Source organism: Pteropus medius, unplaced genomic scaffold (genome assembly GCF_902729225.1).
Source record: "Pteropus medius unplaced genomic scaffold, Ma_sr-lr_union100, whole genome shotgun sequence".
Classification (NCBI taxonomy): domain Eukaryota; kingdom Metazoa; phylum Chordata; class Mammalia; order Chiroptera; family Pteropodidae; genus Pteropus; species Pteropus medius.
This window is the reverse complement of record NW_024350325.1, coordinates 7,833,126-7,855,740: the sequence shown is the minus strand read 5'-3', so window position 1 is coordinate 7,855,740 and position 22,615 is coordinate 7,833,126. Positions and strand designations below refer to the sequence as shown.

The window sequence follows — 22,615 nt, the reverse complement described above, 5'->3', positions numbered from 1 at the left end:
ATGGGAGAGGCAGAGTTTCAGAGAATCCTCTGGGTGAAGTGACCTCTGTTATCCAGTTTGATGCTATGGCAGCACTGAGTCTGCTCACTGGGAGCGGGGCGGACTCAACAGAGGAACAATGGATACCACCAGCACTTCTGTACAGAGCGAGTCTCACCGGGGCCCTCATTCCGATGACTCAGTGTCCCCCTATAAGTCCCTGCATAGCCGAACCAGCCCTGGTGCTCAGAGAAATCAGGTCAGTCACTGCGAAAGTCCGCTCATGGACACAGCCCATCCTACCTTCTGGTGATTTCTTAGATTTCTCTCTAGCTGTATGACTTGTTCACCTAGATCCCAGGCGATTTTTCCTTGCCATTTGCTTCTTGTTTCTGTCACAACTTTGATTTGGTTGCCAGAGGGATGAACAGAGCCTCTATCATCTATGACATTTTTTTTCCGTCCCCTGTTTTAAATTTTTACAAATCTATTATCTGGCTTAATAGCAGACATCTGGATTCTCAAATCTGCTGCTGCTTTCAATCTGCTGTGATAGGTTTTCATTGACGTATATGAAGTATCCAGCCTCACACAGATATGTAGTTGTAAATATTCTTCTTTGACACTACATAAAAATTTGACAAAGGACTGTGTCTTAAAGATTAGTTACAGTATAGAGTCTGAACTCATATCAATGAATTGTACATTAAAGTCCATTAGTCTATTTTGCACTTAGAATGGTTCCTTCATTCATTGTATGATTTTGTAGCATTGTGCTTTGGTCATCTGAAAAACACTGGTTTATAATTTTCACAGTATGTATATTTTTAAATTTGATTATTAATGTCACCAACAATCTCATCCAGAAAAGTCTTTAAGTCTTTTGGGAAGCTGTAAGCTCATGATAGTGGATATATCAAGTTTTTAAAAATTCTAATTTTCACTTGAAGACTCAAATTTTATCATTGGTAACGAATACTGTCAGTTGTTTTCCTGGAAGTAACAGGTTCATGTCATTCACTTTTGAGAAAATGTCTGCCAAATGGCCGAGTTCAAGTAATTATAGTTTGTGTTCCATGAAAAAAGTGGCTAATTCAGTTCATAACTCAAACAATTGCATAGGTGGTTTTCCATAAAGCAATCTTCATACTCAGGTTTGTAGCAAAAGTGCTTCATGTCTACCTCCTATTTTCTCACACAGAATATTATAAAGATGTGTACTCAAGGGTTGGGATTTAATAAAACTAATAACTTTTATGTTTCATCTAAGATATTCTTACATAAAACCTTTTTTTTTTTTAACTCCAAGTATGTGGACGTGAAGAGTATAATGATTTCTACTGCTTTGATTCTTATTAGGCAACAGTAGTTTTACTCATCACTGTTTTGGTGCATTAGTATAAATGTAGCAGCACTATGAAAACTTTTGACCTTGTGGAACATTAGGAGTCCACAGATCACAATGAGAACCACTGTATTTTGGAAATGTTTGCTATGTAACTGATGTAATAATTGTAACTAGAAAATAATTGTAACTAGAGTAATTTAGCTATAGCTATGTAACTGATGTAATAATTGTAACTAGAAAATAATTGTAACTAGAGTAATTTAGCTATAGCATGGTGTTAAACCATGTCACTTCCAAAGATACGACACTGATCTAACATAGCCAATTTTATTTATATATGGGTCTAACACTAACATAAAAGCATTTCCATTGTAGGTCCTTTCTAATTTTCAACACTTCATTATCTCTTTTGCCAGGTTTAAATGTCTTAACTCAAAGACATCCAGTAGTGGTCAGTAACTTGCACTCCCCTATTTTTCTAATTCTTGGCTCTGAGGCTATTAAGAGTGCTTTCAGCATAGTCAGCACAAAACACAACTATCTTTCATTCAGTTTTCTCCCGTGACTCTAGAAGAGATCAGTCAAAAAATGTTTTGGTTCTTTCACATTCTTTCCTTTCTACATCAATGCCACCCTCTGAAACCTATTTTATACCCTGCCCAATGCAACAGTCTACTAATTATGCTCTCAACCACTTATCTTTCCATGTTCTAATTTGATAACAAAAAATAACCTTAATATGTTACATCCTGCTCAAAAATCTTCAACTGGTTCCACATGATCTAGAATAGGATTTATGGGTTAATTAACACAAGTGATACAATAAATATCCAATCTGCCCAGTTAATTGGAAAAAGAAAAAAAATGCCACTACCACTATCTTACCTGTTTTCTACTCGCAAAAGCAGGGGAAGGACTGTAGAATCTAACAACTATCATAATATCTACCTGCTTGAAATACTTGTTGCAGGCCAGAAGGCTCTAGCCAGCTGACCATTTCTTCTGGAAGTGCTTCCACCTGTCGTTCAAAGGCACTGCCTTCACCACCGATCTGATCACTACTCTTAAGAATTTTATGTAAATAAAAATAGCTCTTCTTCAAAATAAGTTTGGGACCTCTGTTCTATAAGATAGAGCCTAAAGGCCATACAGTTTTCCAAAGTCCTCCACTAAAGCCCCAGCCTATCATTATAATCCATCTGCCACTATTCTCTCCAAGAATAATTCTCCATTTCAAACACTGACCCCCAGAACTTTGATGACCCCACATGTGCTGTCCCATGACCAGGGATGTGTTTCTCCTCCTCTACCCATCGAGACGTAGCTTAAGTCCTAGCCTTTCATAACATGCCAACCTGCAGGGATCACAATTTCTCCTCTAAGATCATCTATCACTTACAGCCTGTATCACTCATTTGATACTAGATGATATGTTACATTAAATTGTTAGTTTTGGCCCCAATAACACTTTGAGGGAAAGGATAAGGAACTATATTAGCCTTTTGTTTATTTATTTTTTTACCCCAGAAGATCTCTGAAGGAGGCTGCTTTATATAAGCATGGTTAATTAAATCATTGGCCATTGGTAACTAAACTCAAACTCCAGCCCCTCTCTCCTTCCCAGAGATTTAGGGTGTGAGGCTGAAAGTTCCAACTCTCTAATCACTTATTGGTCCCCCAGCAACCAAGACCCACCCACAGGGGTTTTCTAAAAGTGACTTCATTAACAGAAACTGAGGTATGGTTGACAGGGGCTTGATATGAATAACAAAAGACACCTTTATCATTCTAATCACTTAGAAATTTTCAAGGGGTTTTAGTTGGTCTGTGCCAAGAATGGGATGAAGACCAGATCTATTATCCATATCATAAATCACTGTATCACAGGGCCTATGAAAAAAGATATAATTTTTTAAAATGGGAAAATAGTCTGTATTCTTACCTGGGGGCAAAACAGAATCATAAGCACAAAGGGCTTAGTGAGTAGCTGAGTGTGGCAGAGACAGGTGGCTATACATTAACTGTGCTTCTCCTTCCAAAGTGTAGTGGTCACTGGGAGGCAGCTGCCCAGCCAGGAACCACAGCTCCACAACAGACAGGAACAGAAATGATGTGTGTGACTTCCGGGCCAGCATTTTTAAGAGCAGGTATGCCTTCTCTATTCTCTTTCTCAGTCTGGAGTCAGAGGACTCAAGGCCCTAGGGGATGGCAGTAGTAAGAGGACAGAAGGTGCCTAGACCCACGCATCAACCACGTGGACAAAGCTGCTTGCTGTTCGGCAGCACCCACACTGGGCTGTTACAGTCGTTCCCCCTTCTCTGCAGTTTCACTTTCTATGGTTTCAGTTACCCACAGTCAATGATGGTCCCAAAATATTAAATGGAAAATACCAGAGATAAACAATTCATAAGTTTTAAGTTGTGCACCAATCTGAGTAGTGTGACAAAATCTCTCCTGGTCCCACTCCATCCCACGTGACGTGAATCATCTCTACACTGTGTATGTTCTTTGCCCATTAGTCACTTAGTAGCCATCTAGGTTATCAGTTTGACTCTTGCAGAATCATGGTATCTATCACAGTGCTTGTGTTTAACTACCATTTTAACTTAATAATAGCCCCAAAGCGCTAGAGTAGGGATGTTGGTAATTCGGATGTGCCGAAGAGAAACTGTAAAGTGCTTCCTTTAAGTGAACAAGTATGTATACATAGGAAACACATAATATATAAAGGGTTCAGTACTACCCATTGTTTCAGGCATCCATGGGGGTCTTGAAATGTATCCCCCATGGATAACGGGGTACAATTGTACAGCAGTTATAAATACCTATTATATTTGCCACCGAAATGTTGGTGTTTTATTTGTTTTAATAGCTAACATTAGTCTACTAATACATGAAGGATCATCTAACTAGGTAGTGACAGAGCTGAGACCAGAATTCACGCTTTGTGACTCTTCTTATAGTATATCAAACTGTCTTCAGAGATATTTTTATATTTCTAAATTATCTCTGTTTCCACTGACCGTTTTCTGATAAATGCTAGCAATCCCCAACAAAGCCTTATCTGCACTTACCATTTACGATCATTTTCAAACAAGCAGAACATGGTTTTCTGGAAAAATAAAGATCACAGTTTTTCAGCCTTGACCCATGTTTTATAAGAGCAATTTTCCCAGCATGTAAATCTTCACTTGAACAGTGAAGGCCAACAATTTTCATGTTTTTCACCACCACAAGACCAGTTTTCTTCACCTACATTAAAATACAAAATAATAATTTATTAGTTATAGTAGCTAAAGATATCATGAATTATACTTGATTTATTAATAAAATAAAATTAGTGTTTATTGCTTTATCTGAACATAGTACACATTTTTTATTAGGTCCCAAAATTTTTCTGAATGTTTAATGTTGACTTTATACCAGAAATGGTCTAAATCTAGGGTTTCTTTTTTCCTTTTTTTTTTTTTTTTTAAATCTAGGGTTTCTTAACCAAACAATTAAGCATTTAATTATCATTAATCTGTCTTAGTGAAAAAGGAATCTATTTTGACCTAGTAAAGAGCAAGAACTAAGTTAAGTTGACTTGTTTCTTACAGCATCTAGTCTAGGACTATTTAAGTATTATAATGGCTTCTAGATGGTCATAAAGAAAAATTTGGAAAACTGTGATTTTACACATGAATAAGCAAAGCCCAGAAAGTTTACATAATTTCTGAAAAACCCACAGATGGTAAAAGGCAGAACTAAAACAGAGGTCACCTTAAATTTTAAAATACTTTAAATACTGATTAAAATAAAGATAATTCTCAACTTCTTTCTAAAGACTGGGTCTACCGATTTTTAGCACTACGGCAGCCTAGACTAATAATGTAATTAGGTGCCACCTCCCACGAATATGTAAATTATTTATAATAAAAAAATGTTTTTAAATGCATAATCAAGCTCAAAAGAATGTAAGACATACTTTCAGGTGTTAGGAAGAGAGAACTCAAAGCCAGAGCAGTAGGCTAGAGCTATCTCAGCGGTATCCCACCCACAGGTAGTAGATGGGGCTAACTATGCTTCAAGCGCTGGAGGCTGGGGTTCTTAAGAGTTATTACTTTAAACCTAAAGTATCCTAACTTATACAGATAACTAACTAGTCAAAAAAGCTGGTGTTAACAATCACAGATAAACAGACTAAGGTAAAAATCAGTTGTACAGAATAGTCTTTGCTGTTTTCACAGCGTAAGTAAACTCAGTCCTTGGGTTTGGAATAGATTGTTACATTGTTACAATACGAGGGGAACTTGGGCTGAGAACCGGATCCATTATTCCTCCTCCTTTTCAAAGGCATTTTACTCTACAGTTATCCCCAAAAGGGCACATTTGAAATCACTTTAAAGATTAGACCAAAGCTATATTCACTAAAATAGTCAAGTTTCGGTTATGAGTATTGATGTTTGACACCATGAAGAATATTTTGTGAAATGCCTAAAAAGAAAGAATAGATAAGATTTTATAGAATTCCATTTCTGAGTTATCCGACCACCTCCTAAACTATAACGACATTTAAAAGGAATACAAAAATCTTTCATTTACAATATTTGTACCAAAAAAAAATCTAGAATATGAAAAATCTACCTATATTGGCTTTTAAAATAAGCTTTAAAATTACCTTGAATTTGTGAACCCTTTCCCCTTGTAACTTTGGGAAAGAACTGATGAGGCTTTATCAAAAGACCTCAGCATGCTGAAGCTCATTTTATTAAACTGAACCAACTGTGACCAATGGCTGCAATTGAATAATTTTAGTTTTAAATTTTGTAAGTAGTTAAATGGAGAGAAAGCCAGTAACCTTGACCACTAAAGACTTTTTAAAAAATTGTTCCTAATAAATGGGAAGCATACTCATCAATTTATTTTTTATTAGAACAGCTAATAAAATTTAGGTCAAGTTTATTTACCACTTTTTTGTCTAGAGTACTTTTTACCTCCGAAAAAAATTTTTTTTTCATTTTGTTTCCAGCTAAGGCCAAAATATCAAGTTTGAGACAAAGATTTTTTTTTCATCTCAAACTTAAAACAAAACAAAATAAAAGCCTAAGCTGCACTCCATTTTGGTACTTCCACTGGCTACAGCTCCCAGAAGGCTGAACTTTTTGAGTGAATCACTGCTCTGGATCCTGATTTTGCTTCATTTCACTAACATCTTGGCAAGTCATCTATGTAATCCTAGTCACAGAGTTGTACACTAACACATACGCGAAAGAGGGCGGTCCATTTTGTATATGAACTAGTAAATTTACCCAAATGGTGAGTCACTACTTTTTTACCTTTGCCTTTCTTGTAATTAAAAACATCTAAATATTTTGAGACAAATTATTTCTATATTCTTGTTGGGTATTTTAGATTGTGACTCTCAGAACTAACCAGGAAATCTTCAGGAATGTACATCAGAATCATTAAGGTAGTTTCTTTCAAAATATACATGTTTAGCCTCTACTCCACACTCGATGTATCACAATCTTTCTGGAAAACGCAAAGGTTAAAAGAACAGGGAATATTATGCAATATTAAAAAGAATAAGGTTCATCTTGTCAGGTCTGGGTTTGATTTTACCCTATTAGTTAGTAAGTTAGCCTATTACTGTTTCATGGATGCTAGCAGAAGACATAAAATTCCTAGGTCACAGACAAAAAATTGTCATTCACAGCTCAGCAAGCAGCATGTTCTGTCCACAAAATCCCCGTGAGTCAGGCAGAGGGGCCCATGGACATGACGTAGGTTATATCAGAGAAGAAGAACACCAAGCTTGGGGATCCTGGACAGTAAGCAAACTCATGCTTTGTCCCAGAGGGAGACATTACCTCAATCTCAAGGTTGTTTAGTACAAACACAACTCTGAAAAACGGACTAGGTAAAGAGCAGTTAGGGCCCTGCATTCTTTAAACCAGCAAGATGTGTTGGAATTTGAAAGAACCACAGAAGAGTGTTTCTCAACATATATGAACTAATATAGGAATGTGTCAAGAGTAAAATGTGAAAATTAGAAAAAAAAAGAGGAAATTGTAGGAGCATATTATAGAATAACCTGGGGTTTTGTTTCTTATGAGAGAGACATGTTTAGTCTTGTAAATGCACAGAAAATTTTTACAAGAGTCTACAAGAAACTCCTTTGAAAGTGGGAACAGGGAACCTGAATATAAGAGGGACTTATTCTACAATACACCATTCCTTTTGCTTCATCATGAGCATATATGTCTTTTCTTAAAATCATAAATATCCACCTGTTTTTTGTCAGTAGATACTCTGGCCATCTCATTATCTCCTAAGGGTCCATGCTTTCCCTCTTCCTTTTCCTAATTAAAAGCAGATTAAGGGAGTGGGGGGAAGGGGGAAGATTAGTATATAGACACATGATTAATTCAATATTTCCTATTTAAAGATTGGTTTCCTTGGCTTTGGACCATTCTTTTTTTTTTCTTAATGAACCTCTGCATTGACTTCCTGCTTTGTTTAGAATACTACTTAACCTAATAAAAGAGGCCTTTTTATTCTGGCCTCTGCATACTTTTTTAAAACACAAGACTAGAAATTGTGGTCAGGAAATTCTGTAGTTTAAGATTTCAGAGTTAGGGCAGTTTTGAGCCATAGAAAAGTCCAGAGTGTGGCCATGGCTAAGAAAGACTAAAGGGGAACACTGGTAAATTAACTGGACTTGGGAAGAAACGATGGAGCAAAAGCATTAGATATGGATTATGGCAGGCAGAATAACAGTCCCCCAAAGACCTCCCAGCCCCAATCCTTGGAGCCTGTGGCTATGTTATGTTACCATGGCAAGCTTGCAGATGGAATTAAAGCTGCTGATCACCTGACCTTGAGATAGGGAGACTATTCTGGATTATGTGAGTGGGCCCAATGTAATCACGAAGAAGTTTGCAAGCTGGAATGGCAAACTTGGTGAATGTTGACATCTTAGTCTTATGACCTCTAGGAAGTTTACAACAAAAGTCATGTTCTGGGAATGAAGTTTCTATTCAAGCAGAACAGAAAGTAGAAGTGATGATGTTGGTAGTGAAATGTTGAATGGTAGCAGTGTGATGACAATTATAAGTGGTAATAACAACAGTACCTAACATTTACTGAGTGTTTACCATGTACCAAGCCCTAAATTATCTCATTTAACCCTCACAATTTTATGAGGTAGCTACTATTTTTCCTATTTTACAAATGCGAAAATTGTGGCTGAGGTAGATTAAATAACTTGACCATGGTCACACATCTAATAAATGGGTATGCCAGGATCTGAGCCCCAAATCCATTGCCTTAATCATTATGCTACACTGCTTCTGTTCTAGAAAAGTACAGTAAGACCTTTAATAATGAAATTAGGTAGCAGGAAAAAAAAAGAAAATAGGTAGTAGGACAAAATGAGAAGAGTTGGGAGAGAGGGACAATATGTGATGTGTAGAGAAAAATGAGAGAACAATGCAGCTATTCTAATTCCTATACTAAAGTAATACTCAGGCAACTAAGGCTGGTAAATTCAGGCAACTCTAATTTAAATGAAATGATAAACTATGAACCAATAGGAGAGATAATTATTTTTAAATGACACTCATTTTCAGCAGAGCTTGATTTCTATTCCAAAACTTTTGTGAGTTTTTTCCCCAGAAGTTTCATAAACAATACTTTCTCTCCCATTTATTTATCTAGTTTTAGACAGGATTCTTAAAAATGATAAGTGTTTATACTTGATTTATACCTTGCTGAAAAATCCTCAAGGAGCACCCACACAGTGTGTACATTTGACAACACAGAAAATCGCGGATATCAGTTATACTGTAGTCCCCTCTTATCTTCAGGGGATACATTCCAAGATGCCAGTGGATGCCTGAACCGTGGATAGTACTGAACCCTGTATCTATTGTTTTTTCTTATACAGACATACCTACGATAAAGTTTAATTTATAAATTAGACACAGTAAGAGATTAACAAAAATAATAAAATAGACCAATTTTAACAATATACTATAAGAAAAGTTATGTGAATGTGGCATTATTTAGTAAAATAAGGGTTACCTAAACACAAGCACTGTGATACTGCGACAGTCAATCTGAAAACTGAGGTGGCTACTAAGTGACTAACAGATGGAGAGCATATACAGTGTGGATTCACATCCCAGCCAGGACAGCAGGATGGCACAAGATTTTATTATGCTACTCAAAACGATGTGCAATTTAAAATGTATAAGTTGTTTCTTCCTAGAATTTTCCATTTAATACTTTCAAACCTTGGTTGACTGTAGGTAACTGAAACCGTAGAAAGCAAAACCACAGATAAACGGAGACTACTGTATTTATTTATAAGTGGTTGTTAGCTAATAATACGCTAAGGCAGGTAAAAATTACAGACAATTTAAATGTGCAGTAATAAGGGAAGAGACATGGTACATTGATACAGAGGGATGTTATACAAAATGATAATAAACACAGTACATAGTATGTGCCTGGCACTAAGAGCTTTACAAATATGAAATCATTATTTTTTCATAAAAGCCCCATGTCATATGTACTATAACATTCCATTTTACAGATGAGGAAGTTGACACAGAGAGGTAAAGTAAGTTACCCAAGATTACATAGCTAGTAAAAGGCAGAGCAAGGATTTGAACCCAGGCAGGCTAATTACAAAACCACCGGCTACTCTTAAACCATTAGACTAAGTTACTGCTCCAACGTTTGTAATAGTATTATAGTGTAAGAATTTTCTTATGTTAAGTGGAAAAGGGGAGATGATCTGGAATTAAATAATCTCAAATGAGTAAAGGGAATAGAGAAAAAACACTGAGAAACAACACAAAAAAATGTCAGTAGTCTCTAGGTAGTAAAATTATGAGGAATTTTTTTCTTCTGTCTATTTTATAAATAATAAACATATATAACTTTAGTAATACATATTGTATTTTAAAAAGACAAAAGGCTGGTAAAGTGTCAAAAGCAATGTTTCCAATACAATTACATGTCAAATTGCATCCTAGAGTTTCTGTGATTTACTTTGTATAGCAAAAGCAGTATAATAAATTTAAGTGGAATAAACATTACTTTAGCTTGAAGAACATTTTTTCTTAATAGGAAAAAAGTCTTACTCAACCCTATGAACATCATGTGCAATTAATACTGGAATTACTTATTTATTTTAACATGCCTGTCAAAAATACTTAATTTCTGCAGAGGATGTATTCTTGATATATAGCTATAGCTCTATCTACCTATCTATCTATCCATCTTACAGTATACTAATATATATAAAAGAATTAAAATGAGATCAAATTTTGATATTAAAAAAAGTTTCTTCAAAACTAGTACTCAATCCCTGAAGAAAGGGTTCAGAACAGGCCTTCCCAAGATATGCCACTTTGGCATGTAAACTATTTTAAGCTGAAGGCAATTGAGACCCTGCTGGCTCATGAGAAACTTTTACTTCACCCTTAAAGAATTTAAAATAGGTGCCTTGCCCATAATAAAAGTTATCGCCAAAAATAACTTTTTATGACCAATCTATAGGGCAGGGAAAACTTCTAATTACTGAACATCTGCTCTTATCATCCTGAGAATGACCTTCCACTCCTCTGAAGTCTCAAGGTGCCTTGCCTTATCCTTCGCTGAGAACATCATATATACCTCATTTTTCCTTTCTATCTCTGAACCTCTCATATATGTGCGGTTCCCATACATATGTACGTAATTAAATTTGGTCACCTTCTCTTGTTAAGCTGCCTCATGTCCATTTGATTATTGGGCCTAGAAGGGCAGAGAAAAGTTTGAAAGAACCTAGAAGGGCAGAGAAAAGTTTCTTTCTCCTTCACACTAACAAGCCCAGCTTTTTAAATGCATTTTTAAAAAGCCTTAAATTTCTAAACGTTTGCTTTTAATTTGTATCTTCAAGACAAATTTTATCTGCAAACAAACAAACAAACTCAAAACATCCAATAGTTTGAAAATCTTCTACTTACACAAAATAATACTAAACTATCAAGAAGTCGAAAGAACAAGGCAATAAAGAGCCTTCTCAAAACTGTTATAATATGTAGAGCCAGGGTGGGGGTTGGGGTAGTGGCTGACAAATAGGGAATAAAAATGCATAACATTTTTAATAATGTTATACTATTTATAAAACATTTTACATAAGAATTGGAAGAGGAAACTATTTCAAGAGATATCATTTTATCATGAAAAGTAAATTCCCTATGTACACAAAGACCTTACATCTTTCACAAAATTAACTGAAAATGGATCACAGATCTGAATGCGAAGTGCAAAACTTCAGAAGATAACATAGAAAAAAAACCTAAGGTATGGCCATGACTTTTTAGATACAACACCAAAGGCATGATCCTTGAAATAAATCAATAATAAACTGGACTTCATTAAAATTAAAAACTGCTCTGCAAAAGACAATATCAAGAGAATGAGAAGGCAGGCCACGATTGAGAGAAAATATTGCAAAAGACATCAGATGAAAGATTATCCAAAATATACAAAGAACTCTTGAAATTTAAGAATAAAACAAACAACCTGACTAAAATATGGGCCAGAGAACCTTAATGGATACCTCACTGAAAATTAGATAGCAAATAAGCGTATGAAAGAATGTACCACATCACATGTCATCAGGGAAATGCAAATGAAAACAACAATAAGATACCTACGTGCCTATTAGAATGACCAAAATCCAGAACACTGACAACACCAAATGCTGGAGAGGATATGAAGAAACAGGAATTCTCATTCTTAGCTGGTGGAATGCAAACTGGTACAGTCACTTTGGAAGACAGTTTGGTGATTTCTTACAAAACTACACATACTTTTAACATACAATCCAGCAATCACACTACTTGGTATTTGCCCAAAGAGTTGAAAACTTAAGTCCACACAAAAACCTGCACCCAGATATTTATAGCAGCTTCATTCATAATTGCCATAACTTGGAAACAACCAAGATGTCCTTTAGTAGATGAATGGATACATAAACTGTGGAACAGTCAGAGAATGGAATCTTATTCAATGCTAAAAAGAAATGAGCTATCAAGCTATGAAAGGACAAGAAGAAACCTTAAATACATGTTGCTAAATGAAAGAAGTCAGTCTGAAAAGGCTACATACTGTGTGATTCCAACTATATGACATTTGGAGAAAGATAAAACTATGGAGACACTAACAAAAAAATAAGGGGCTGGGGGGCTGGGGAAGAATGAATAAGTGGAGCACAGAATATTTTTAGGCCAATGAAAATACTCTGCATGATACCATAATGATGGATAAATGTCATACATTTGTCCAAATCCATAGAATGTACAACACCAAGAGTGAACCTTAATGTAAACTATAGACTCTGAGTAATCATGATGTGTCAGTGTTGGCTTATCAGCTGAAACAAATGTACCCCTCTGGCGGAATGCAGATAATAGGGAAGGCTATTCATGTGTGAGGCAGAAGGTATATGAAAAATCTGTGTACTTTTTCCCTTAGTTTTGCTGTGAACCTGAAAGTGCTCTAAAAAAATAAAGTCTTAATTTAAAAAGAGAATTCCCTAAGTCCTTGTTAATATTCCTCAATGCAATCCCAATACTTACAGGATACAATCTGAACTCTCTTGCAAGGTATAAAAATGTCTTTTACATTCTGATTCCTGTGTACTTACAAAACTCGTCTTCGGTATCTTCCCTCCACCCAGCATTACCCTCTGACATGTGGACTACAAATTCTCTCACTTCTACAAGCTTTTCCATATGGAGTTCCTTGGCTTGGCAAATGTAAAGGAAAGACTGTTCTGTGACACGACCACTGTCTGTCCCGAAAGCTGGACCTCGGCAAGAACAGAGGTTGCTTTCAGCAAACCCTCCTTGGAAACTGTCTAATGGTAATTGATGCTCATTCTGACATAAGTCAGCACCCCTCCCCCACCTCCTGCTACGTGTTGGTTCCTGAACAGGTTGTTGTCCTGATCTGGTCACTCATGTCAAGTAGAATCCACGTACTTGTACTTGTGACTGTCTACTCCTTTAGCCTGTATAATTTTCTGGTACCTGCCAAGTGCGTAGGGATCCATTTTGTATTGTAGTCATCCAAAACATGCCTCCTATGTAAGCTTCCCTTAATAAACTCTATTAATTACCAGACTAGAGACCAGCCTCTTTCTTGGGTCTGTCCCTGTTCTCCACTTGCAGAGGTAGATTTTCAGTCTCAGGGCTTTTTCCTGGGTCTGTGAGTACTCACAGCAAATATCTACTCATTTTTCTTGTCTCAGTGCAAATGCAACCTACCTTGAGAATCTCTCCCTCACTTGACCATTTAAAGTCTGGCCCTCAGTTTTCAGTCTTAGTAGCATCTCTGTTTATATATTGTATTTGACTCCACCATCTAATTGTATCTTAATTGTTTAAATGCCTAGTTTTTGTTCGCATTAGAAAGTAAGGGCTGTGTTTTTTCTTTTTGTATCTCTAGTTCCAAGCACATAACTTTATCCACAGTAAAGAAGACATTAAAAATGAAAAAGAGGATGGTTATGAATGATCTCATAAGAGTACTGTGGGAATTTAAGGGTTTACAAAAAGTCATTCGGTAAAGAAAGAAAATCTGAAGCAACTTTTCAGCAGAATTATTGGTAAGTTGGAAACTTCAATAAACATAGGCAGTATACAATTAAAACGTTATAAGAGGAAAAAAAACAACCAGCTGTGCTTTAAAAAAGATTAAATGAAAGCACTAAAACATTAAAAGTGATATTGTTAGAATGGTCAGAAGCCATAGGTAATTTCCCCCACTTTTCTTCTGTTTTCAAAAATGTCTTAAATGCTTAATTTAACCTAATGCTATCTTCTACAATATGACTTTGGCCCCCTAAAAATTAATGACAATACTCCAAACTTTCAAATCTACCAAACCAAAATGTTAAGAACCTAATACTTTGGCACCCCAAGGACAGGAGAAAGAAAAAATGTAGGTTGTACATACTTTTGACACATTGGCTTTTATGATTATTCTTACTATACATTCCTAACCTGCTTTCATCGTATCTTTTGAGATCTAAAAAGGGACTACTTACATGGAACAAGAAACCAAACAGCATTCTAGATTACCAATTACAAGAGTAGATGCTAAGGGTCATACCAGGTAAAGTAAGGCATGGTCTCTATCTTAAGTAATTTACAGTTTGCTGGAAGAAATGCCAACGGTATACAATTGAGTGATAAATTATGTGGTATAGATAATATAGGGAGGAAGCAAGAGAACTAAAATGTTAAATCAAGCTATATGCTGATCAGCCCCACAGCCAGACCACAAGGAAACCTGCAGAACAAAGGAAGATTTCTGCTGGGATTGCTAACAACCCATTTCCCCACACCAGAAAACAAGAAAACTGTAATTCACAGAAACTAAAGAATGATATATAAACTGAATTCTCCAACCGACTGGGGTCCCTCTGACTGTCTTTACTGTCTCTCAATGTCTCCATCTCTCTCTCTCATCTTTGTCTCTCTGAGTCTCTCTTAGGCTGTCTCTGCCTCTTAGAGGAGACCACGTTCTGTCTATGGAGTATTACCCCTTCTCTAATAAACTTTCCTTTTGACTCTAACTTTGGCGTGTGTTTGAATTCTTTCTCATGCTCAGCTAGGAAGCCTTTTCTCTCTTAGTGCAGGCTTGAGTTCTCTCCACTCCGGGGAATCTGCCATCCTGCATCACGGACAATAATCTAGTTGGCCAAATTGACACATAAATATCACTACTACCTCATAAACATGACACAATCAGAGGGTAACTACTCTATTTTTAGAGTGGAAAGATGAGCTGTTAGAGCCAGGAGTTACAAATATCACACTAAATCATAATAATATTTTGCAAATTGTAGGGTTTTTGAGCTTGTTTTTAAGTGTGACAGAAACTGGAGCACTAAAATAAAATTTTAGACCATTGCTTTTCTAAGTGGTTAAAATTATCCGAGGAAAAATATACCTGAGATTTTTGTCTTTGGGCTTCTACTGCTGGGAAGAGCTCCATCCACAGACTGAGTAGAGTGAAAAGGTTGACTTTAGAAAGCCTTGGTATTTGACCTATGAAAGAGAGGGCAGACACTTTAAAATATTACTAATGATGAAAATAGGAACTAAGCTCAATGTACCTGGGTGCTGTAGCTTTAGCTCAGCTTCTTTAGCAGGAAGAAGAGAAAAAAGAGAAGCGGACAAGAGAATCAAAACTTTCTTAGCATGAAACTGCTAAGAAACTGCACTTTCCAAAGTGGGGCCCTCTTTCTCCCGCCCACACGAAACAGAAAAAAAGGGGGGGGGTACTAGCTATGGGAACAATCCAAAGGCAGCAAAGGAAGTTATGAAAAGTCCTTGCATCTGATATCATGGTGGAGCAAGCTTCTCTTTGGACTGTGGAGATGCAACAAGCGCAGCGGTTAGAACACCATACTAAAAATGCTGTGACCTTTGAGGGTAAAGAAGTTGAAATATAGGAAAGCAGCGTGCGCTTAATTTAGAAATCTAGTCAAAAGCACGGTTTGGGTAGTTTTCAGCTCGTCAATCACCACGATTCCCATTCTAGGTCCAGGAAGGAAAAGTAAAGGGGGGAAGGGCGGGCAGTAAGAGCGACTTCAAAAGCAGGTGCAGCCAGGCCAGGGGGGTCCAGGTGACCGAGGCAGGGACGCGCCCTGGAAGGCATGGAGACATCCAGGGGGCAGAACTGCAAGCAAAGAGGAAAGCAGGGAACCCGGAGTTGAACGGCTGCAGAGGCACAGGGCAGAGCGAAAGGCTGCGGTGGCGGTAGTAGGGTCCGAAGCACTCACCGGTCATGCTGCCAGTCTGTGTGCTGACTGACCGCCCAGCCCCCGCGCGCTCCAGATTTTGCATCTGCCCTGCTCCTTTCATCCCAAACCCAGGGGCTTCTGCTGCACTGAACACCTCTCGCTCTTAGGCATGGTCTTGGCCCCAGATGCTCCACCTCCCGCCTCCAGCGAGAAGGGCAGAGCCAAGGCCAACTCGGCGTAGCCGGATGACGTATGAGCCTGACAGCCACTCCCGGCGCTTTGTGTGACGTCAAAGCGAGGCGTAAACACGTTGGCGCGGGTCTGCCCGCTCGGCCTCAGCACCGTGCGATCGATCATTTGGTATTTGGCTGTCTTCGTTGGTTTTGCCGAAGTAAGGTTGCTTGAAGATGTTTTGTCTCTAAGGTCCAGGTTGCACAGACTCTGACAGGGCGATGAGACTTGCGCAGACTTGAGAGTTTTGGTTAGAAAGCGAAGGGGAATTGATCTGGAATCCTGACCCATTTCATGGTCAAGGTCTTAGAGAATCTCAGAGGCGCAAGGAGGGCAGCTGGGCAGTCCAGGTGGTTATTTCTGTCAGAAATTGGCCAGTACTGGGGAGCTTAGTGCCCGGACCACCACAGGGACAGAATGCTTAAAAACACATAAAGACATTAAGAGATGGAACTGTGATTATGAGAAAGGTGAGGATAGGAAGAGGTAGCAAATGGCCCTTGGAAAATATGAGAAGTGCCTAACATTGTAGATTTGTGCCAAGTGCGTTTTATTATTTTACAAGTGCCCAGGCACAGCTAAAAATGAAGCCCCTCCTTCCCCAGTTTCCACCACCAACCCATTTTGTTACCACAGCTTGAAATACTGACAAATAACAAGACATAAAAACTGCCTTTTGGAAGCAAAAGCTGGACATTATTAAAGTACATCATTTTGTAAAAGACTGAAGTGAGAATCTTCAGTGTTAAAGGATATGGCTGTGGTTCATTAATTTTCACTACTGTTCACTGTTTCATTGTAGTTCTATGTACACCAATTTATTTAACCATGTTTGAGATTTTTGAATCTATGTTCATAAATGAGCTTAGTGTATAATTTATCATGGTCTCTGTTTAGTTTTGATGTCCTGATTAGGCCACCCTTATAAATGAGTTAGGCAGTGTTTCCTATTTTTCTTTTGTGTAAGATTGGAATTACTTGTTCCTTGAATGTTTATTAAAACTTTCTTGGAAAAGCCTTGTGCTTTCTAAAGTGGAAAGACACTTGACTACTAATTCAATATTTTTTTGGTTAAGAGGCTACTCAGACAATTTCTTCTTGGTCCATTTTTGGTTGTATTTTTCTCAAAATTTGTTCACTTTATGTAAGTTTTAAAATTAATTGGCATAACTTTGTTCAAAATGGTCTCACTCTTAATGTCAAAAACTCTCAACTCTTGCGGGGCTGGGAGAATGGGGTGAAGGGTTAGAGAAGTACAAATTAGTAGTAGATAGATGATCACAGAGATGGGGAGCATGGCATAGGGAATGCAGTTAGCATTAATGTATTGGCTAGGTGGAAAACCAAAGGAGAGAAAGAGCAATCAGGGGGATCGTTTTATAAACTATATAAATGTCTAACCAATGTACTGTATACTTGAAACTAATAAAAAAAAAAAAAAAAAAAAAAACCTCTCTAAACTCAAGAGTAAGAAACAAACCGAGCAGGAAATGAGCAAAAGACTTGAATAGTCACTTTGTGAGAGAAGGAATACAGATGACAATAGAGCGTATGAGAAGATATTCACCGCTATTAGCCATTAAGAAATGCAAATTAAAACCATGATAAGATGTCACTGAATACATATTAGAATGGCTAAAATTAAAGGTACTCACAGAACCGAATGCTGGCAAGGATGCAGAGCAGCTGGATCTCTGGATTCTCATACATTGCTGGTGGAAATATAAAATGGTACAGCCATTCTAGAAAACAGATGGTTTCTTATAAAGTTAAATATAGCGTATCATATCATCCAACAATCACATTCCTCGGTATTTATTTTAGAAGAATGAAAACTTATGCTCACACAAGCTCTACATGAATGTTCATAGAAGCTTTATCTGTAATAGTCAACAACTGGGAACAACCCAAACAACCTTCAATGATTGACTAGAAAACAATCGTAGGACTATCTGTGCAATGAAATACTAATCAGCAGTAAAAAAGAAGGAACTATTAATGAACATCCAGGGCGTTATGCTGAGCTGAAAAAGTCAGGTTAGGTACTATATAATTCTATTTATGTATGTACCATTCCCAAAGTGAAACTATTATAGTAATGGAGAGTAGATCAGTGGCTGCCGAGGACTGTGTTTGGAAGAAGGTGTGACTATTAAGAGGTGACACGAGGGAGTTTCTTTGTGTTGATAGTTACTCATATCTACACATATGAAAAAGTTTCATAGAACTATATGCCTAAAACCAAAAATAGTGCATTAAAACTAGTAAAAATCCAAAAAATAAAATGAAAATAAAATAAAAACTGATAAAATCCAAATAAGGTCTTTACCTAAATTGATAGTTTTTTTGTACCAATGTCACTTTTCTGGTTTTTCCAATGTACAGTGATTATGTAGATATTATCATCGTGGAAGCTGGGAGAAAGGTACATAAGAACTCTATAATTTTTGCAACTTGCTTTGAGTCTTAATTTCTTTCAAAATAAAAAGATACAGATATGTATATGCTATCTATATCTTATATATATTTAATATATTTGTATATATAATATATGTATATAAAATATTTAATCTCTAGGAGTAAGATCTACCCTTAGAACACCAGTAGCTTTATTGCTCTCTTAATCTCTCTTTGGATTCCTGTTTTCATTCCATTTTCAGTCCTTTAGAATTTCAGAGTAGTTTAACTACTAAGACTAGTTCCTTAAGTTTCTTGCTAGCTCGGTCATATTTTATATAGCATTTTTAGGTGCTTTGTAGCAGAAATTTTTTTTTTTTTGGTATTTTATCTACAATATTACTGGAAATAATAGTTCTGCTGCAAAGAAGAATAAGAAGACTAAAGAGGATTTTAAGAAAAAAATGCTACATAAATACTAAGTAATATATAAGCTCAGTTTAGCTGAGTACCACAAAGGCCAGCTTAATAAAATGATTTATAAAATCAATAAATAATCTTTTTATATCAAGTGGGTATTTTTCTCTCCTGGAAAAAGGAAAAGAGATGGCAGAACTAAGTGATGACTCTTAGAGCAAGTCACATAGCAAGCCAGACATCAATGAGGTGGAACGTATTATCAGGGACATGCTGGAAAGGCAAGTACAGCAAATTTTCCAACAATAATGCAGTGTTCATAAATGAGCCTTGCCTGTTACTTCACAGCTTGTCAGTAAAAAGAACTCCCATACTCCCTTCTCCCTGAATCTGTAGTATTTAACATATTTGTTCTATCTCTTATTATTCTTTCTCTCTCACATTTGCACACCCTCTAACATTCCTTTTCTCGTTGGAGAGCAAGTTACATATACTATATCCAACTTCCCCTAAAAACTCCAGTGTGCATTTCTCCAAAACAAGGAAACTCTCTAACCCATCCTAATTCAACCATCCAAAACAGGACACCGCTATCCAATCCATAGACCCTATTCAAATTTTGAAAAGTGAGAAGTGTTTCAACATGTGCCATTTCTGTTCTGCTTCAGCATTCCATCCAGAATCAGTAAGATTTGCATCTTGTTAGTTTCCTTGAACCTGGAACATTTCCTGTCTTTCCTTCTGTTTAACAATGTTAACAGGCTTTTTTTCTTTTTCCTTCTTCCTTCCTTCCTTCCTTCCTTCCTTCCTTCCTTCCTTCCTTCCTTCTTCCTTCCTTTTCCTTCCTTCCTTCCTTCCTTCCTTCCTTCCTTCCTTCCTTCCTTCCTTCCTTCCTTCCTTTCTTTCTTTCTTTCTTTCTTTTTTAGGGTATAGGCCTTTCATTCTGTAAGATTTCTCTCAAGTGGGGGCAATCCGATGTCTCCCCACAACCAGACTCAGGCCATCCATTCTTGGTGGGGGTGCTTCCAAAGTGATACTGCCCTCTTTTTCATGCATCACATCAGGAGGCCACTCGGCCTAAACACACCCCACCCCTGGTGATGCATAATTTTGATCACCTTGCCAGTTAGTGCCTGTCGGGTTCCTACAGTGCGAAGTCATTGTTTTTCCCTCTGGAATTGGTAAGTATTTTGTGAGGAGATAGTCCCCAACTATGCCAATATCCTATGCCCATTAAACGTCCACGCACTGACTTCAGCGTCTGCTGGTGATTCCCACATGAATGAGCCACCATCATGATGGTATCCAGTTATGATTTCCTATTTCCATCATGCCTTCTACCTCTAGTAATTGTCTTTCTACCATCAGGAAGAGCATTTCCCTTGTCTCCATTCATTCATTTGTTCATTGATATCATTGATATGGACTTGTGAATTCTTATTTTATTCAATGCATTGCAATCTGTTATCATTTATTTTAATGCTCAAATTGTCCCATATTTAGCTGATAAAATCCCCTTCAAGTTGTCTCCTTTATCTTTTCGACACATCCCTATCATTCTTTGATACAGGCTCATCTTGTACATTCCCTGCCCTAGACCCAGAATCAACCATTTCCCCAAGGAGCCCTGGTTCCTCTTAATATTTAAAAGCTAAGATCTAGGCAGTACGTGTGCTCATTGCTGCTGGTATGTCATTACTACTAGATCCTATGAGAGAACAGATCTAGAAAATATATTTATATATGTGTACCATGCACACACACTCACATAACTGTATCTCTTTCAATAGCTTTCTATCTCTCTAAGAGTTCACACCAGTGTCTTCGGTTCCAGTCCAGCACATCAGGGTTATTTCTACCTTCCTCCTTGCCATTTTGATAAATCTCTTCTCCAACAGCAAGAAACCTGGCTCCCATTGTTCTCAATATAGTTTTTCTTTTTTCCTTTCTTCCCCACCCCACCCCCCAATTCCCCTGTACACACTAGTTGCCTCTTTAGCTTCCCAGCCCCTGTGCTGCTGCCTCCACAGTCCTTTTTGTCTCGAAGGGAAGGGATAGGAAAGGAGATAAGGTGGCCACAGGACTGAAAGAGACTAATGGTGGCCAGTGCACCCTTGTGGGGACGACTGGCCCTAATTTGGTCATTTCACGGAAAGTTATAACCACTCTAATCCAGAAATTAAGTTTTCCTAAACAATTCTCTGAAGGCAGTTTCTGGCAGCACTTAGACCCTGAGGAAGCGAAGAGAAGCCTGAAACAAAATCCAGATGCCTTTCATAGAACTTTCACTTTGTTATGAAGGGCAGTACTACCAAAGAGAAATCACTTCTCAGGCTTTCCGTATATTGTCCTAAATGGTGTCCTCAGAAAAGTAAACTTGGTGCCACGTAGATTAATGTGCTACAAAGTAAGAATGTCCAGGAACCTTAGGAGCATCTCTAAGAGACAAGAAGGACTGGCAAGCCTTCCAGTGTTGTTCTGAGGTGCTCCACCACAAGGCCACTGAAAGGGGGTGGGCAGAAGGGCCCAGGCACCACAGTCCATGTCCAAACTCCTTTTGAGTCCTCATTTGTGTGGTGCCCTCTGGCCTTGTTCGGGTGTTTCTGAATCAGCATCCCTGAAGAGGGACTATAATTACACACATTAGAAATCAACAGAAGGGGCTAGAGGGAGGGGTATGGATTAGAGGACAGAAAAGGAAGGAATAGAGAAGAAACTAACGCTGACGGAATACCTGCTATGCATCAGATACCATAGGTGACAATACGGATAATAGTAATAGTATCTTACATTATTAAGCATTTACGGTGTTCTAGGCTTCGCTCTAGCTAATTTACATATATCATCTCATTTATGCTTTCCAGAAACCTTCTGAAGTAGGTGTTATTATTATTGTCCCTACTTATAGGAACCAAGACATTGAGTAACTTGCTCAAACAGATATAGCATGAAAGGGATGAAAGTAGGATATAAGTGTTCATTACTTCCTTTAATACTCACAACCACCCCAAGAAACAGATTTTTATCAGCTCTGTTCTACAGGTAAGGAAATGAAAACCTGTCAGCATCACTCGGGAGCTTGTTAGAAATGCAGTCTTGAGCTCCGTTTCAGATCTTCAGAGCCAGAATATGTACAGAACCACTCAGCTGGACCAGAGGGCTCCATTGGGTCTCAAACTTGCACATGCATAGGAGTCACCTGGAAACTATGTTAAAACCCAGATTCCTGGGTGTAGCCCTAGAGATTTGGAGTCCCTGGTACTTAGCAGTAGTGTTTTGGCCTTCTGTAGAATGGCGTCCATCAAGTACTTCTTAGTATCACATCATCTACCATCATTAACTCATGTTAAAAAGCAAAATTTTCATACTAGCTTAGGAGCAGGTATCTAAGTTTTACTGTAAAGGCCAGATGGTAAATATTTTAGGCTTTGTGGACCATTCATTCT

General features: G+C 37.6%; 1 protein-coding gene across 3 annotated transcripts in view; it reads right to left on the bottom strand.

The window, feature by feature from the left end:
• Positions 1 to 16,368, bottom strand: part of CDADC1 (cytidine and dCMP deaminase domain containing 1) — a 45,934-nt gene extending 29,566 nt beyond the window's left edge. For 2 of the 3 annotated variants that reach the window (XR_005647883.1, XM_039839372.1), the window contains exons 1-4: positions 16,164 to 16,368; positions 15,329 to 15,426; positions 7,600 to 7,671; positions 4,402 to 4,579 (exon numbers count right to left, since the gene is read on the bottom strand). Coding sequence is in view for 2 of the 3 variants with exons in the window: in XM_039839372.1 (XP_039695306.1) it covers positions 4,402 to 4,579; positions 7,600 to 7,671; positions 15,329 to 15,426; positions 16,164 to 16,245 (430 nt within the window). In the remaining variant the exon portion in view is untranslated. The remainder of the gene's footprint in view (positions 1 to 4,401; positions 4,580 to 7,599; positions 7,672 to 15,328; positions 15,427 to 16,163) is intronic. The other variant, XM_039839373.1, reaches the window with a different exon arrangement.
• Positions 16,369 to 22,615: the final 6,247 nt, after the last annotated feature.